Raw genomic sequence first — 17,909 nt, forward strand, 5'->3', positions numbered from 1 at the left:
ACACAAGTATTTACAAGTGTATTTGTACTTTAGGTTTAAAATAGTTATCAATTTACAGTATATAAAATGATTAAATAATAAAATGACTATAATTGCATTAAATTATTAAAATCAAAATGTAATTTTAAAATTCTAAAATAAAAAGTAATACAATAAAAAATATACATGAAAAGCACAAACATTATTTTTTAAATAATAAAATTAATATCAATGAAAATGAGGTCCTGAGCAAAATCAGCTGCTTTAAGTGTTTCAAAAGCAAAGACGTCACATCATCAATACAGAAAAAAATACTTTTATTATGTTTAAGATATCGCATACACTAGTTCATTATAATCATATAAGAAAAATCTCTTACACGTGATATTGAGAGAATCACTTTGGTGTGAGCGTCTTACTATAGCAATAAACGTGAATTAAACATAAAAAGCAAACAAACGTCCCGCTTGCTTCTTTACATATACTCATCAAACAACTTTATTCTTGCAGCATCGCAACACTTTCATATATTACGTGAGTTATACCAACCAACCAAACAGCACGCGTTCAGTCCAAAAGAGTTTAACAGCCTTAGAAATATGGAAAAGATTTTGAATGGAAGATAAAACATTTGTCAAATGAGTCTCAGCACAGAAGCGTGGAGCGACGGCTGCAGGAAAACGCATTAGACCAGCTTGAGGAATAATGCTTCAACGTCAGAAAATCAGCGTTTCCATTCGCTTCATTTCAGATGGGTTTCTAAATCACGATGAACCTGCCACTAACCTGACCATAAACCCGGTCAGAATCACGCGGACGTTTAGCCTTTGTTTCGCAGTCGTCCAGTAGCGTACGTCTTGATGCGTTTGCTATGCGTTTCTGTCAAGGCTGGTGTGATTAAACTCTCATTCTGTCATCTGTCGTCTCAAGAAGGCAGTGAATGGAAAATAAAAACATTTGGAAAATACTAACATTCTTTATGAGCACATATATATTGATGTGTAAGTACAGTGGGTCCAAATGTCTGAGAAAACACTCTCAAGTAATATTTCAGATTCTGCACTATTTCTCTGTCACTAATCAAAATGTTTTGTGACACTGACCTAATATTGATTTTGTTCAATTAAAATATATGCAGTTTTATTCATCATGAACTTTATACGTATTTGGTGCATTTGTTTTGTATTTTGTATAGTATTGTTTATTTATTTTATGGATCTGCAACTGATTAAAATTTTACAGTTTTTTTTTTCTGTTGAAAAATCTACAAAATAATCTAAATTGTTCAAAAATACATCACAAATTACAAAATTTGTATTTTAAAGTTTATTTAAATTTTCACTGCAATTTATGATTAGCATTAATTTATTATTTAATATCTCTATTGACTTGTGTATTTTTTAGTAGCTGAAAATGTAAAACATCAATTAAAATATGTACACTTTACCCATTGTGACCTTTATATTTGATTAATTTTATGGCATATTTTGTAAATTTCTAGTATGCATTGTTCATTTATTTTATGTTTTATAATGGATTGAATTGTGCAGATTTTTCTCTATTCCTAAAATCAATTAAATGTTTGTCTTACATCATTAAAAATAAATTCAAGTTAATTTAAATTTTAACTGCAATTTATATGATCAGATAATGTAATATTTATTAATATTATTTATTTACTATTTAATGTTTTTATTGACTTTTTAATAACTAAAAATGCAAAATATCAATTCAAATATGTATTCATCATGTCCTTTATACGTGGTGTATTTGTCAGCATATTTTGAGTACGTATTGTTCATTTATTTTATGTATCTGCAGTGGATTAAATTTTCTTTATTCCTAAAATCCACAAAATGTTTGTTTTACATTATTTGAGTTCTGAAACTGTTGCAAAAAATTCATTTCCAAAAAAATCATTTTCTGTAATAAAAAATAAATAAATTGCAAAAATTTTTTATTTTATTAGTTTAATATTTACATTTAAATACTTAAATTTAACTGTACTGACTGAATAATTGAATGTAATTTTTTATGAACTAAAAATGCAAGCCGTCAGACGTTTGGAGCCACTGTATGTGGGTAACATGAGACAGCAGCCGTGTTATACGAGGAATACCAGGATGTAGAAGCACACGAGCGTTTGTCAAGTCGCTGTTATCAAACTGTAGGATTAAAGTGCAGTTAAAGTGCAAAATGGTCAAACTGATTCATTATTCATTAACGCTGGCCGGTGCTTTATACAGATGCAACTTCTAGTATGCGAAAGATGATGTGCGAAGTAAACATTTGATACGTGTAAAAACATACAGTCCGGGATTCGTGTTTGTGATAAGAGTCCGCACTGACGCTTACAGAGGAACGTACTTCTGTTTGTCGCGCAGGTCGCGGCTCCGGCTGCGGCCCGGCCGGGCAGATGAGGGGACGGAGTGGGCGGATTGGCTCTTCTTGCTGGGGCAGTAGGTGGAGTGAGTGGACAGGTTAGTGCGCGTCTGGCCGGCGTTGTGGTCAAATTGCATCAGGCAGAAGATCAGATCTGTAGGCACCAGCTCGAAGTCGTACGGAGGATTCGTGATCACGTATCTGTCACGAGAGAAACAGTTTAATTTGACATGTAACAAAAAAGTTACAAACAACCTACTAAAGCAAAGCTCAATAACTATAGCTTTGCAAGGATGCGTTGAATTGATTAAAGCAATAAGCCCCGTGAAGCCGTGGTTTACAGTGAATTTATAACAGCTAAGGGGCGTTGTTAGGTACGACGTGATCCACCATGTTCTTTATATTTGGTGCATTTGTTTTGTATTTTGTGTATTTCTTGTATGTATTGTTCATTTATTTGATCTTTTGTAATTTACTGAATTATACCGATTTTTTCTTTATTCCAAAAATCCATGAAATGTTTGTTTTACATCATTTGAGTTGTGAATCTAAATGGTTAAATTGTCTAAATGTTATATTTGGTGCATTTCTCAACATATTTTCAGTATGTATTGTTAATTTGTTTTATGTATCTACAACTTATTGAATTATAAAGATTTTCCTCTATTACAAAAATGCATGAAATGTTCGTTTTACATCATTTTAAAAATTATATTTCAAATTAATGCTACTCTTTTGAACTTTAAATATTCATCAGCACAACACTACACTGATGATAGTCAGAAATGTTTCTTGAGCAGCAAATCAGCATATTAGAATGATTTCTGAAAGATCATGTGACACTGAAGACTGGAGTAATGATGCTGGAAATACAGCTTTGATCTCAGAAATAAATTACATTTTAGAACATATTCACATAGAAAACAGCTGTTTTAGATTATAGTAATATTTTACAATTTTACTGTTTTCACTGTATTTTTGATCAACTAAATGCAGCCTTGGTGAGCAGAAGAGACTTCTTTCAAAAACATTCAAAATATTACCGACCGACCACATAGTAAAGCTGGTTCTCTCACCGTTTGGTGCACTGGCTGGGTGCTCCCAGATGTGCGTCTCTTAATCGGTAGATTCCAAAACACAACATGTTGTACGTCTTCAATGCTTTACAGAATAAATCACCATAACAGCCTCCATCCTGAAAACACAAGCATAAACATTATATGGTGATACAGATTTAAATATATTTTTAAAAAAAATAGATTCAAACAATTTTAGTATTTGACTCTCAGGCCTCCAAACATCCAGAAAGTCCTGTTTTATATTTTTTACAATTTTACATAAAACATATATTTTCCAAAACATGTGTTACTATAAAACTGCAAAAAATTCAAAGCCATAAATCTAAACAAGCTGTGTTCCAAATTTGAGGTTGATATCACAAAAAACAAAGAGCTTTCAGTAAGATTTTAAGTTTGTGTGCAGTACCAAACATTTCCACGAGATGAAATTTGTTTCCCATTCATTCCCAATGCGGTATTTTTTGACTGTGAGGAGTACAAGTGTGACAGTTTTTTTTTTCAGGACCACTTAACCTTTTCAAATCATATTGATGATTTTTGTGTGTGTTCACATAGCAAATGTGCCAAAACCTTTACCAAGTTCCGTACCATTCAGAAGAAGTAAAAAAAAAAAAACTGTAAATTCCTTCAGTCAAAAATGGCCAAAGAGCACTAGAGGGTTAATGGTGGGTTAAGGTTTTTGCCACTTGCTATGAGAACACAAAAAAAGAACAACAACAAAAATGGAAAGCAAATTTCATCTAGTGGAAATGTTTGGTACTGCACCCAAACAAACAAATAAATAAATAAAAACTTACTGAAAGCTCTTTTTTCAATATCAACCTCAAATTTGGAACACAACTTCTTTAGATTTATGGCTTTGATTTTCACAAATTTTTACAGTAAAACATGTTTTGGGAAATGTATTTTGTAATAAAATGTAAATATTCATTTTCAGGTCTATGCTCAAAAAGTGGTTAATATGTATAATAAATGGATCATAACTATTCTATAAATATAATTTAGTACCATAAATTCCTCTAAATATACAAAATGTTAAATAAAAAACATTATCTAAATAACATATTGTACATTTAATTGAAATAAAAAAAAAATTGGTCATTTTTGACCTCCATACAAGCAGCACCTGAGGGTTAAACATGAACCAAATGAAGAAGTAAGAGATGTCAGTCTCACCCCCAGATCAGCGAAGGGCCCGTCGTAAAGCGCCAGCTGTGCGACGCGGCAGCGGTCTCTGTTGGCCAGTGTTTGCGGTGTGCTGTATCCTCCACGCAGCGCGTTCTCCTCCGCCAGCAGACCCTCCAGCTCCGGCGTGGCTCCGCCGGTCACCAGCGTCCGGATCAGAGTCAGAATGTTATCATTGAAGTACGTCTGAGACAAGAGACAGAGGGAGAGGAGCGTTACTACTGTGGCTGAGAGAGCTCAACACGCTGCAAATAAAAAAACACATGCAAATTACGAAAATTTGACAACACACACACTGCAAATACTCACAACACATCCAAATAAAGAAGCGCGCTGCAAAAACAGAAACTCGCTACAAACAGGCAAAGACCACCTCGGAAATGGTTATGGAAGTGACGAACATGGCTGGGACATATTTATCAATGTTTGCTCTCAAAGGTCAGATTTTTGTTTATTTTAACATCCTTCCTTATAGTTTTTTTTTAATTTATATTATTAGCCTAAATAAGCTGACGAAATACAGTTACTGTAACTGTGAAAGGTTATGTAAGCTGGCTAATTTACTTTTACAACTTTCCCTCAACCATACATAATGATTTTACAATTAAAATTAATTAATTGATAAATACATTTAGGTTACACTTTATTTTAAGGTGTCCTTGTTACAGCATAGTTATACATATAAGTACTGAGTAATATTAATTAACTACATGTACTTACTATATGGTTAGGGTATCTTGCATGTAATTATGCATAACTAATTTTTATTATAATAGTAAGTACATGTAATATGTGTAACAAGGACACCTTAAAATATAGTGTTACCTACATTTATTATATAAAAACTAAATAAAAACAAAAAATGGTTACTATAGTTAAACCATGTACAAATTAACCATGGATTAACTACACAAACCATAGTTTAACCATGGTATTTGTACAACTGTGGTTATACAAATGGTAATCAATATGCCCCCCAAAAAAAACATGGTTAATTTTCGTTTTGTTGGGGAAATTTTGTTGTGGTCTGTGCTACTTGTGCATTTCTTTATTTGTTTGTGTTGTGAGCATTTGCAGCACATGTGCTGTCAAACTGATGAAGATGTTTTCTTAATTTGCTGGTGCTTTGCATGTGTTTTCTTAAGTTGCAGAGCCACCGTACATTACAGATGCGGAGCAATGCGCGAGGCCTGACGCCGCTGTGTTTGCGTTTACTTACGGCACTCATTAATGAATCCAGCACGCTGACAGCGAACGCTGTCCCACAGGCGAACGGCTGCGTGAGGTACAGCTCCGTGTCGGGATCGTCGTCATCATCCTGGTCCAGAAACTGGACGTTTGAGTCGTTCACTGCAGACACACACACACACACACACACGGACTGTTAGGAATGTATTTCATTAAATGAGTCTTATTAAAAATTTTCACAGAAAATAACAGGACAACACAGGGTCAAAAATTAACTCTTTTTTTCAGCTTTTCAGCACCCAATGCAAGAATTTGGCAAGTAAATGAACTGGTGCAACTTGCCAGTGCAGCAGCCGATAAATTTAATAAGAAGTTTAACAAGAACTTCAAAGATTATCTAGATGAAGATTTTCTTCAGACCTTTAAGCAGAAACATGATGTGATGATATGTATTATGAGTCAGTCTGATAAAACATGACAAAAGAAAGGTTATTACAGTTCCCTTTCAGTCACGTTCGATGTTACGTCGGCAGTGACTGACGAATTGGGATCTTGCCAGACAAAACAAGCCAATGAATGTTGGCGTGCGAGCTTTGCATCACGCACCCCACCCCGCAGCGCGAGTATATAAGGAGAGTGCGTGCAGTCGCACATTCAGCTTTTCGCTGAGGAGCCGAGCCTTTCTGCTTGAGCAGTCACTGAAGAGAGTGTTACAGAACAACAGTTCCGCGATTGTTGGTTTTACGGTGCGTCAGCAGAGGTTTGCTGGACTAGTGCTGCTGCTTTTTTTTTCCGATTTGGACGGCGTGCTGCAGCTCATCAAACTGCGGTCACGCGGTGACCACTTAGATTTAAGTGGGCTCTTCAGCACTTAAATCTAAAAGAGCAAGTTCTAAAAGAGCTCCACGAGTGACGCGGCGTCTTTTTAAAGATGGCCTTCCACTCGTGTGTTTCTGGATGCGGTCGCTTCCTGGCTCCGACTGATGGTCACGATCGTAGATGATTCATGTTCTCATTGTGGGAACATGACCATCTCGATGTTGCAATCGAGACTCCTCTTCATGAAACGAGGGGGAGTCCCCCTTGCTATGCCCTGTTCTAGTTCCTCTGTCTCACAGCAGCGGAGGACTACTTCGCCGTATGGTCAAGGCGATCTGAGGATTAGAGTGAGAGCTTCCCCGCCAAGTGCATCTCCGCGGGCCCCTCACACCTCCAGCACATCGCACCCCGTGGTGTTCCGTGATGAGGCTGCTGAGCCCCCGGAGGCGGGGCCTAGCACGCCGATCCTCGGCGTCCACCTCTGGTTCCATTCTTCCCGGAGGTGCATGAAGAGGTTACTAGGTCTTGGAGGGCATCTTTTTCCGTCCTCACTACCCTAAACGGCGGGGTGGCTAAGGGGTATGTGGAGATTCCCCCAGTCGAGCGCGCTATTGTGATGCAGCTTTGCCCGCAGAGCGCTACTGCCTGGCGGGGTAATCCACGCCTCCCGTCCAGAGCTTGTAAGTTCTCGTCTTCTCTAACGGCCAAGGCTTACAGAGCTGCTGGACAGGCCGCCTCCGCCCTGCACACCATGGCCCTCCTGCAAGTCTACCAGGCCAAGGCGTTGAAGCAGCTGCACGAGGGCAGTTCTGACCTTGGGGTAATGCAGGAACTGCGCACAGCGACGGACCTCGCCCTCTGGTCGACGAAAGTCACAGGCTGCGCACTGCGACGGACCTCGCCCTACGGGCGACGAAAGTCACAGCGCGGTCCCTGGGTCAGACGATGTCCACCTTGGTGGTCCAGGAATGCCATCTTTGGCTGAACCTGTTAGATATGAGGGAGTCCGACAAACACCACTTCCTGGACTCCCCGATCTCCTAGGCTGGCCTCTTCAGCGACGCACGGAGAGCTTCGCCCAGCAGTTCTCCGCCGCACAGAAGCATATGGAGGCAATTAAGCACATCCTGCCCCGGCAGCTTGCTGCTGTCAACACCACGTCACCTCGGTGGGTTACGGCCAATCCTGGACATGCGTGTTCTGAACCGAGCCCTCCACACGCTCCCGTTCAGGATGTTGATGCAGAAACGCATTTTCAACGAGTTCGTCCACACGATTGGTTCGCAGCGATCGACCTGAAGGACGCGTACTTTCATGTCTCGATCCTCCCTCGACACAGGCCATTTCTCCGCTTCGCGTTCGAGGGGCGAGCATATCAGTACAAGGTCCTCCCCTTCGGGCTGTCCCTGTCGCCTCGCATCTTCACCAGAGTCGTGGAGGCAGCCCTTGTTCCATTGAGGGAAAGAGGCATTCGCATTCTCAACTACCTTGACGACTGGCTTGGATTCGGTCAATCTAACAGCACATCTCTCAGTAGAGCGTGCCCAGTCGATGCTGAACTGCCTGGAGTCCTTTCAGAGCAGGAGGGCGGTCCCACTGAAACAGTTTCAGAGGCTCCTGGGGCACATGGCATCCGCTGCCGCGGGCACGCCGCTCGGATTGCTTCATATGAGACCGCTTCAGCGTTGGCTTCACGACCGAGTCCTGAGATGGGCATTGCATCACCAGGTCTCAGTCACCCCGTCCTGCCGCCAGACTTTCAGCCCGTGGTGGGACCTTGCCTTTCTTCGGGCGGGAGTTCCCCTAGTGCATGTGTTCAGGCATGTTGTTGTCTCAACAGATGCCTCTGCCATAGGCTGGGGAGCCATGTGCAATGAATAGGTGTGTAGTAACATTCATTGGCTTGTTTTGTTAACACTCGAAGGTGATTGGGCTCTCTGGCGAGATATTTCTCATTTTCATTTAGCTTAACTTGATGTACAGAAATAACTAACTGAAATAAAAATGTATAAAAACTATATAGACATTAAAAAAATAATAGTAATAATAATAAAAATGACAAAAAAGCACAACAAAATTACTAAAACTTTAACAAAAATTAAAATGAAAACAGAAAATATAAAAAATTACAACCAATTAAAAAAATACAAAATAAAAAATACATTAAAAAATTCATATTTTGCATAAAGGTGGACCATTTAAGATTTTTTTTTAAATTATGAAATTATTTTCATGACAAGCATTTTCATGAAAATGCATAAACTTTGGCAAGTAAATAAAATAAAACTTACATTGCTGGTAAGAAATGTATTTATAGTCAAATGGAAAGAACAATAAGATCAATAATATATATATGACAAAGACATATATATTACAAAAAATTACAATTTAAATATAAAATAAAAACTAATTCTTAAAGGTTTAGTTCACCTTTATAGTTCACAATTATAGTTCACATCTTACGTCATCCGCCCGGAGCTGCTTCCGTGTACAACTGTTGGCGCAAGCTACATTAAAGTGATTATTACGTTTTGAATATGGATTTTTTTTCTTACAAAAACGCATCAATTTGCTACAGGAGGCCTTTGTTCACCCCCCGGAGTCGTGTGAGACACTTTTTATTATGGATGGGCGCTTTTTATTTCACTTCTTTTGGACTGATGCATGCAACACCCGCTGAGTGGCATTAAACAGTTTAAAAGATCAAAGACAATTAATAATATAACTCCGACTGGATTCGTCTGAAAGAAGAAAGTCATATACACCTAGGATAACTTGAGGGTGAGTAATTTATGGGCTAATTTTCATTTTTGGGTGAACTAACCCTTTAACATTAACAAATAAAAATGATGTAAAATGCAGTGGTCAGTAAAAATAATTTATTTAAAACTATTATAGTTTTTATCAATATTTGAATGTTTTTATTTTTAGACTTAATTTTAAAACATTGGCCAAACAAACAACAAATTTACTAAAATTAAAATAGAAAATAGAAAAAATAAAAACTAATTGAAAATATTAATAAATCAAACATTGCCAAAAATGCTGGTTCATGGTCAGAAAAAAATCATTTATGGACAGAAATGCTGTCGATTAATTGTCAGAAGCAGCAGGAAGTTCATTTCTGACCCTGAGCCTTTGAGTTTCCTGTCAGAGACACTCAGAAACACGTAACGGAGTGACAGATCATCTCTGAACAGACGACAGATTCGATCGGTTTGACAGGAATCAGCAGCGCGTCTCGCCACACAGAAACACACAGGATTCACAGCATGCTGCAGAAATGCTCATGCCAACAGCGAAAAACACCAGAGAGGAACAGAAGAACAGCAGAAACCTCCACAGAGTGACAGGAACGCCAGCCGTTCTTACCCAGCTCAGTTATCATTGGGATGTTGTTCCCGCTGCTCTTGTCCTGGCTCAGAGAAACCAGGGGCAGCAACTTGTCTGTTTTAGCTAGCAGCATAAAACAACCAGTTACCAAAACCAACCATTTAGTTGCAACCATAAACCTAGAAACTAGCTAAAACAGTAGTTAAAACAGCCGTTCACACTCAAATGCTTTGGGGTCAGTAGGATTTTTTACAATAAGGTTCCATTTGTTAACATTAGTAAACTTCATAGTTAAACTATCAATACAATATTTTAAAGCATTTATTCATCTTCGTTAATGTTTATTTCAACGTTTACTAATAATAATTATTAAAATCAAAGGTATGTGCTAATATTATTTAATTGGCCTGAGCTAACATGAACTAACTATGAACAGCTGTATTTTTTATTAATTAATGTCAGGGTTACTATAGTTAACTAAAGCTAAAAACATAATTTATTTCAAGTAATGAAAGATTTGACTTAAAATCTAATTAAATTAAATTAAACCTCAAACTTATTTCTGCTAGTTGCCAAGGCAATAGTTCTCATTGTTTTAAATACATTTAGTTTAATTATTATTTATATTTAAATATATTTTATATGTAATATTTAAATTAAAGCTGCAGTCCGTAACTTTTTTGTGTTCAAAATGTACAAAATGTATATAATAAGCGAGTACACCATGAATACATTTTCCAAACCGTGTTTTTGGCTTGTCCTGAATCACTACGGTACACCTATAATAAGTGTTTATATTCGGACTATTTAGACTGGTTTGGGTAGGTGCCGCGCTAGAGCGCCAAAAGTTACGGACTGCAGCTTTAAGTTAAATAAAATATTTAAAGTGTTAAATAAAAATTTATAAAAAACTATACACACAATTTAAAAAAACGAATACAATTCAAATACAAAAAATAACTCATTTTTGAACATTTGCTCATTGTGACTCATTTTGCCAACACAGGTGACAAATCTTTACTGTCCCTTTTAATCAATTGAATGCATCCTTGATGAATAAATGTATTAGTTTGGGCTTAAAAGTGAGTGATTCTCACCGAGCTCTGTGATGATGTGAATGTTTGCTCCAGTGGTTATGGACGCCTGTCGCACCAATCCGTGTACGGGACTGTTCTCCGGAGATGAGCGATCCATGCCAGGAGGAGTGAAACCTGGAGCAGAGCACAAAAATACATAAATACAGTTCCATGTTAAATCAACCAAATTTCAGAAACTTCCCCAGCTCAAATTTTTGATTTTGTTAATATTTTTCCTAAAGAAAGGCAAACATAAATAGTGATGAAAGCCAAAATATTAAATGTCATGGATGCATATTTAATGAGTAATCCACTATTTTGTAGAGGGGCGTCAAAATGAAATTTTCACCTGAGATTTGGAGCCAAATTACAGGGGTGTAAAAATGACTTCAGAAAGATGGGAGCATCATTATGTTATTTTCACACAGAGATTAGTAGCACTATTAGTAAAATCTGTTGAGTTAAGCAATCTTTGTTGCATTATATGCCAATGGTGACCATTCAAAAATGGGAAAAAAGCACATTTCAAGTTTTGTCTCTAAGGTTTGCATGCATGTAGCTCACGAAGCATTAAAGATATCTTAATATCCTTTTAGATTTTGGGTCTTAACAAACTTTCCTTTTCGTATCTTATTTTTAGCAGTCAAAAACCAAATGTTGTTGACTTTGTATACAGCTGATACTTACTGAATTTAAAGTGGAATGTCTGAAGTACAAATAATTTTGAAACTATAAATGTATCCTCTTTCCCTCTATCAAAACAAATGTATAGAACATAGATGTCTGAGTGCCATATAACTAAAACAATTTACTCAAGGAGCCACATTACAATCCCAATATCTCTGGAAATGAACCACACCGGGCCTTAAAAATTAAGATACCAAAAGAAAAGATAAAGATGACGATCTAAAATCTAACAGGATATTAATGTAACTTTAATGCTTTTTGAGTTACAGTCCTGCCAACTTCAGGAAAAAAAAAAAACACAAGAAGTGCCATTTCCCCATTTTTGAATGGTCACTATTGGCATATAATGCAACAAAGATGGATAAAGTCAACAGATTTAACTAATAGGCCTACCAATCTCTGTGTAATCATAAAATAATCATATACTGCCAACTTTATAAAGTAATTTTTACCGTCCTGTAATTTGGCTCCGAATCATAGGTGAAAATGTCATTTTGAACCTTCTCTACAAAATAGTGCATTACTCATTAAATATTCACCCGTGATGCTTAAAGGGGTCCTATTTTGCTTTTTCACTTTTTCAACTTTAGTTAGTCTGTAATGTTGCTGTTTGAGCATAAAAAAGATCTGCGAAGTTACAAAGCTCAATCACAACACACACTGGCCCAGCTAACCAATCACAGCTCAGCACTTTGTAAAAGAGCATAATAGGACCCCTTTAATATTTTGGCATTTATGTATGTTAACAAAATCAAAAATCTGAGCTGAGGACGGTTCCTGTCCCGTCTCTACCTTGAGAGTTGGCCTGCAGGAGTCCAATACTGTCATCAAACTGCATGGACTTGATGTTGAGAGAGGCCAGAATACACTCCTTATCCTGCAGAGAGGCGTCGTCGATGTTGTTCTGATTGGCCGAAAGGATGACGCACATGTCACACAAGTTGATGTTGACGGCTCTCAGATCGGCCCGACTCAGTGGAGTCCCCTAAACAGGAGACACACGTCAGAAACGTGACGCTGAAACGCCACACTGTAAAAAAATACATCCGGAAAATTACACAGCTTTTATTATCCACTAATTTTACGGACATTTCTGTTAACTCTAAAACACAATGCAATGAAGTGTAAAATTTAAAACACTGGTAGAACACCTGTAAAAACAGTATATAATATATACAGTATATTGTGCCCTATCTTTACAGATTTTTTTAGAGTGCATCACGGGTTAAACAGAGACTGCCGTCCGCTCACGGGTAAGATGGAGACTTTGGGGAAGTTGTGTAGCGTCTCCCACTCTCTCTTGAGATACTCCAGAGAGCCCACGAACACGATGGGCTTCAGCTCGTGATAGTGGAAGTTACTGGCTCTCAGAGGCATCACCAGGTTACGCAGACCGATCAGAGCCGACTTCACATCGCCGAATATACAAACCACCACGTGACCGCTCAAAACCGTCATCGCCGCCTCGCTGCGAGTCTGAGAGAGAAATACAGACCAATAAATCACTGACTGACCTTTACTGACCCTCAAGCTAGTCACAAACACTAGTCTGACACTGTTATTACTGTGAACTACAACTATTAAAAAACATTTACATTATTTGAAATAAAATAAAAGTTAACTGAAATAAAATGTTACAAACTTTCAGTTTCATTATTTATATAGAATTTGAAATTTTATGTAATTTATAAATTGACAAATTCTACGCAATTTGTCCAATTTATATATAAATATTTATTTATATTTATGTTATTTTAAGTTGAATTACTAAAACTGAAAATAACCTAACAAAAACAGAAAAATAAAATAAAAACTAACGATACATTTTAAAAATTTAAAATAAGTAATAAAACAAAACTATTAAAACTACTTTCAGTTATACTAAGTAAATATTTCAGTTAGTTGCGAGGAAATATTTTACATTTTCGTTTTGATTAAGTTGAGGAATTAAATTATCTAATCTAAAAAGGAAATAAAAAGAAAAAAAATGAAATAGATATATAAAAAAACTGACAAAAACACAAAACAAATTTACTGCGACTACTTTCGGTTATACTTTAAATAAATATTTCAGTTATCAAATCAATATTTTGAGTACTACAAAGACTAAAAATACAAGTAAAAATAATGAAACTAAAACTGACATAAAAAAACTAAATAAACATTTTAAAGTAATAAAACTGACAAAAAACTACTTTTATTTGAAAGTCTAACTGAATATATAGTATATTTTAGTTAATTGCCAAGGCAACATTTTACATTTTTGTTTAAGTTAAAGTACTAAAATGAGAAAAACTAAAAATAATTAAACTAAAACAGAAATTTTAAACAACAAACTAAATTTGATGCAAAAAGACAAACAAGACATCAAAATCACTAAAACTACTTTTAGTTGTACTTTAAATATTTCAGTTAGTTGAAAAGGCAACATTTCTGATTTTTGTTTGGTTTAAGTACTAAAATTACTAAAACTAAATTTTAAACTGAAATAAGAATTAAAAATAAAATAAATTATATTAAAACTGACAAAAACACAACAAAATTACTATTTCAAATAGTTTAATTACTAAAATGACTAAAACTAACTAACTAAAATAAAAATAATAAACATTTTACAAATTTACCAAAATTAAAAATAAAAATGGAAAATAAAATAAATGAAGTGAAAACGAATTCAAAATGATAATAACTACTGTAATACTATATGTAAAATACGATAATATCTCAGTTCTGTTGTGTAACGCACTGAATGTCTCTTACCAGCATGACCTTCTCTATGTCTTTTGATGGACACCAGTGGAACATTCCTGTCGAATCATATTTCTTTATGTTCTCATCCATTGTTTCCATTTGATCGTGTCCAGGGACCAACAACGGGTCGTGCCTGAAATCAACAAACCACAAAAACATGGACAAACTTGAGCGTTTCACTTCCAACAACAGCGAGATCGATGACTTTATAACCCAGACGTTTGCAGGGAATGAATTGGATGCTGGGAAGCAGGGCTGCTGTTACAGGACGTGATTGAGAGCAGGAGCTCAGGGTCTCAGGGACGTTTGATTGGCCCATTAGAGGGGTGAAGGTTTCAGCATTCTGTCAGAGAGCGTTTCCATCCGTCAGCCGCAGCTGCTGTTATGACTTCATTTTCAATCATTAGGCCATTAGAGCTGCAGACGCTCTCCTCACTTCCTCCGGCTCGCTGTCCATCAAATTTAATGCGCAGAATGACAGCAAAACCACACGGTCAGCAGCGCACCGCACCTCGCCAGACGCCCGCTGTCAGAGAAACTGCCAGATACACACTACTGTACCGCATTACATCACTAACACACCTGGGCATTAAAGGGTTAATCTAAAAAAATCTGTCAAGAGCATGACTCGTGAGCCACGTTTCACCCTAAAATAAAATTAAAAATGACATTAAAAACATTTAAAAATATACTTCGCATATAGAAAATTAAGATTGTTTTTTGTGACCACGTTGACCTTTCCAATTACAATTATATCATAATTAATTTATATAAACTTATATAAATTATATTTTTATATTTACAATGTTTTTATATTTATAAAGAATACATTTATAGTATTATATAACTTAAATAAATAAATAACAATTATTTGTGATGTGTATTAATAGGTTAAATAATAGGTTAAAATAAAAATATACTTAAAAACATATTTTTCATACAGAAAATGAAGATTATTTTAGTACTTTTTTTTTTTTTTTTGCATTATTACATTATTTACATGACAATTTACCCCCCAAACACACATTTGCAATAGTTACCCAATTACAATTATATTATAGTGTGTGTGTGTGTGTACATATAATATTATATTTTAACAATTTAAAAACATAATAAATGTATAATATTATAGTTATTTAATAGAACATTATAGAATATTATTTATGAGCAACTGTTACAAAAATTATCAGTTACCTTGGTAACGACACAACCACTATTTATTGTCTTTCAGATTTAATTTTTCATTTTAAAATGTTTCATCTGTTTATATATAAAATGCAGAACAATGTTAATGGTTCTAAAAAAAATTCTAATCTTCTTTAAATAATTCCCTTATTTCCGATTTCCGAGTGAAATGTGAGCAGGCCATGTTTTGGTGAGATTCAGTCTCAGCCGCTCCGGATGAATGAGATCTTCTGTCTGTAGGTGAGGTTTATCAGACGGGACACTGACAGCACATCAATCTCTCTCACTGAATCTATACGGTTAGTGTTTCAGCACTCTATCCAATCCTCCGATCCTCTCAGGGGCTTGATCTGTCAGCGCTGAACACATTCATACTGTCCTCGCCAGCACTTATTAATAACTGACCGCTCGGCTCGTAGTGCTCAGGAAAGTCTGAGTGTGTCTCATTCGGGTCCTGTAGCTGCATACGGATCAGACCTGACACAAACACACTCACACTCACAAATACAGCTGAAAGTTAAGACATCATCGGGATTATCATGGAAAACACAGATTCTGTAAACTGTGTAAATATCCTGGAATGATGTTTAAACATAGAGCAAATTTATCAAGACCAAATGAAGTGGAGTGTTTTTGTTTTTTTTAGATCAGTGAGATTTATCAAAGTGTAATTTATATAAATTTTGAAATTTTATGTAATAATTTTGTTGCTACAATACCTATATATATATATATATATATATATATATATGAAAATAAAGCAACTAAAATGGATAATGTATAAATCTGCAATCAATTTACAAAAAAAATTAAAAATAAAATGATAATAAAAATCATAATAATTATAATAAAAATAAAATAGGCCTAATTGTATTAAAATATTGTAAAATATTATAGTAAATAATTATTATAAAATAATTATAATTATACAAACACACACTCACATTTACTGTATTGTAAATATGCAAATTTAAAAAAATTAAAATAATAATAAAAGCAAATAAAACTGATGTATAATGTATAGTGATAATATAACTAGGATATTGGCCAACATATACTATATATTGCAACATATATTTATTTTATTTATTAATTTATTTTTTAAAACATTTTCTGATTTAGATATAATAATCGGATATTGATCTTATTGGCTTCAATTGATCAATTTACTGAAGATATATATATATATAAGCAAATAAAATGAATGACAACAAAGCTAATAAAGCTAATAAAAGCTGTTAAAATTTATAATGTTTTGTGATAATATAACTAAGATACTGGCCTCAGATTGAGTAGATAATCTTGAATATAATTTTGTGAGTGCACTTTTGTACAGAATTTTATGCATACAATACATATATATTATAAATTGCAGCAAAAGAAAATATTAGATGAGAGAGTATTTTGTTTCTTATGAGTGAGTGTAATATACACAAAAGCCCAGGGCTTGAGAGCGAACCCTGTGGTTCTCCAGGCATCGGTGTTCCCTCAGAGATCCTGACACTAACATGCTTCCTAAAGAGCCTGATTCAGTCTGCTCTTCATTATTAATTCACAGGGGTCCGGCGACGGCGCTAACCACAGCCGATACATACACCACGAGCGATAGAGCCTCAGGCTACAGCAGAACCGCGCAGACAATGAAACGCCTCAAATAAACGACCCTAAACACCTCACACACACTCATCCTGCTGCTTCTGTGATACAGAGACAACACAACACAACACAACACACACATCACCAGCGGACAGACGCTCAAACACAAAAACTACAGTTCATAACATCAATAATATAGTACAAAAAGTCATTTTCTGTAGAAAGACTTCACTGTAATCATTATTCAAAGTACTTCAGTTCAGTCTTGCTACACTAAAAAAGCTACTAACAAATTAATTTCATGTTATTTAAACATGGTTAAATATTATGGGATTCAAACGACATCTAACTTCGGATAATATTTCTGTTTAGCAGTCTGAGCTGTTTTTATCCGCTAGTATTTTGCTACACAAAAACAAAACATTAAATGACACGCAAGAACAAATGGGACACAAAATGAATCAGTGAATTTTTTTGTGATGTGTTTCATTTATATGATGAGATAATATTATTCACAAATACCGCAGGACATGCTACATTATGAAGGTTTTTTAATATACATAAATATATTAAATATAAATGAATATACATAAATATATAAAATTTTTGTATGACTATAACAATATTTATATATATATATATATATATA

General features: G+C 35.3%; 1 protein-coding gene across 1 annotated transcript in view; it reads right to left on the reverse strand.

Annotated features, from left to right (window-relative positions):
* Positions 1–1,956: 1,956 nt before the first annotated feature.
* LOC107748344 (calcium-activated potassium channel subunit alpha-1-like) overlaps positions 1,957–17,909 on the reverse strand; it is a 99,546-nt gene continuing 83,593 nt past the window's right edge. Inside the window, exons 20-27 of the mRNA XM_016563110.1 lie at positions 14,489–14,612; positions 12,980–13,204; positions 12,521–12,713; positions 11,063–11,176; positions 5,845–5,975; positions 4,617–4,811; positions 3,438–3,556; positions 1,957–2,562 (exon numbers count right to left, since the gene is read on the reverse strand). Coding sequence (XP_016418596.1) covers positions 2,331–2,562; positions 3,438–3,556; positions 4,617–4,811; positions 5,845–5,975; positions 11,063–11,176; positions 12,521–12,713; positions 12,980–13,204; positions 14,489–14,612 — 1,333 coding nt within the window. The 3' untranslated portion in view covers positions 1,957–2,330. The remainder of the gene's footprint in view (positions 2,563–3,437; positions 3,557–4,616; positions 4,812–5,844; positions 5,976–11,062; positions 11,177–12,520; positions 12,714–12,979; positions 13,205–14,488; positions 14,613–17,909) is intronic.

This window comes from Sinocyclocheilus rhinocerous, unplaced genomic scaffold (genome assembly GCF_001515625.1).
Source record: "Sinocyclocheilus rhinocerous isolate Xijiao unplaced genomic scaffold, SAMN03320098_v1.1 scaffold522, whole genome shotgun sequence".
In the NCBI taxonomy this organism is placed as follows: Eukaryota; Metazoa; Chordata; class Actinopteri; order Cypriniformes; family Cyprinidae; genus Sinocyclocheilus; species Sinocyclocheilus rhinocerous.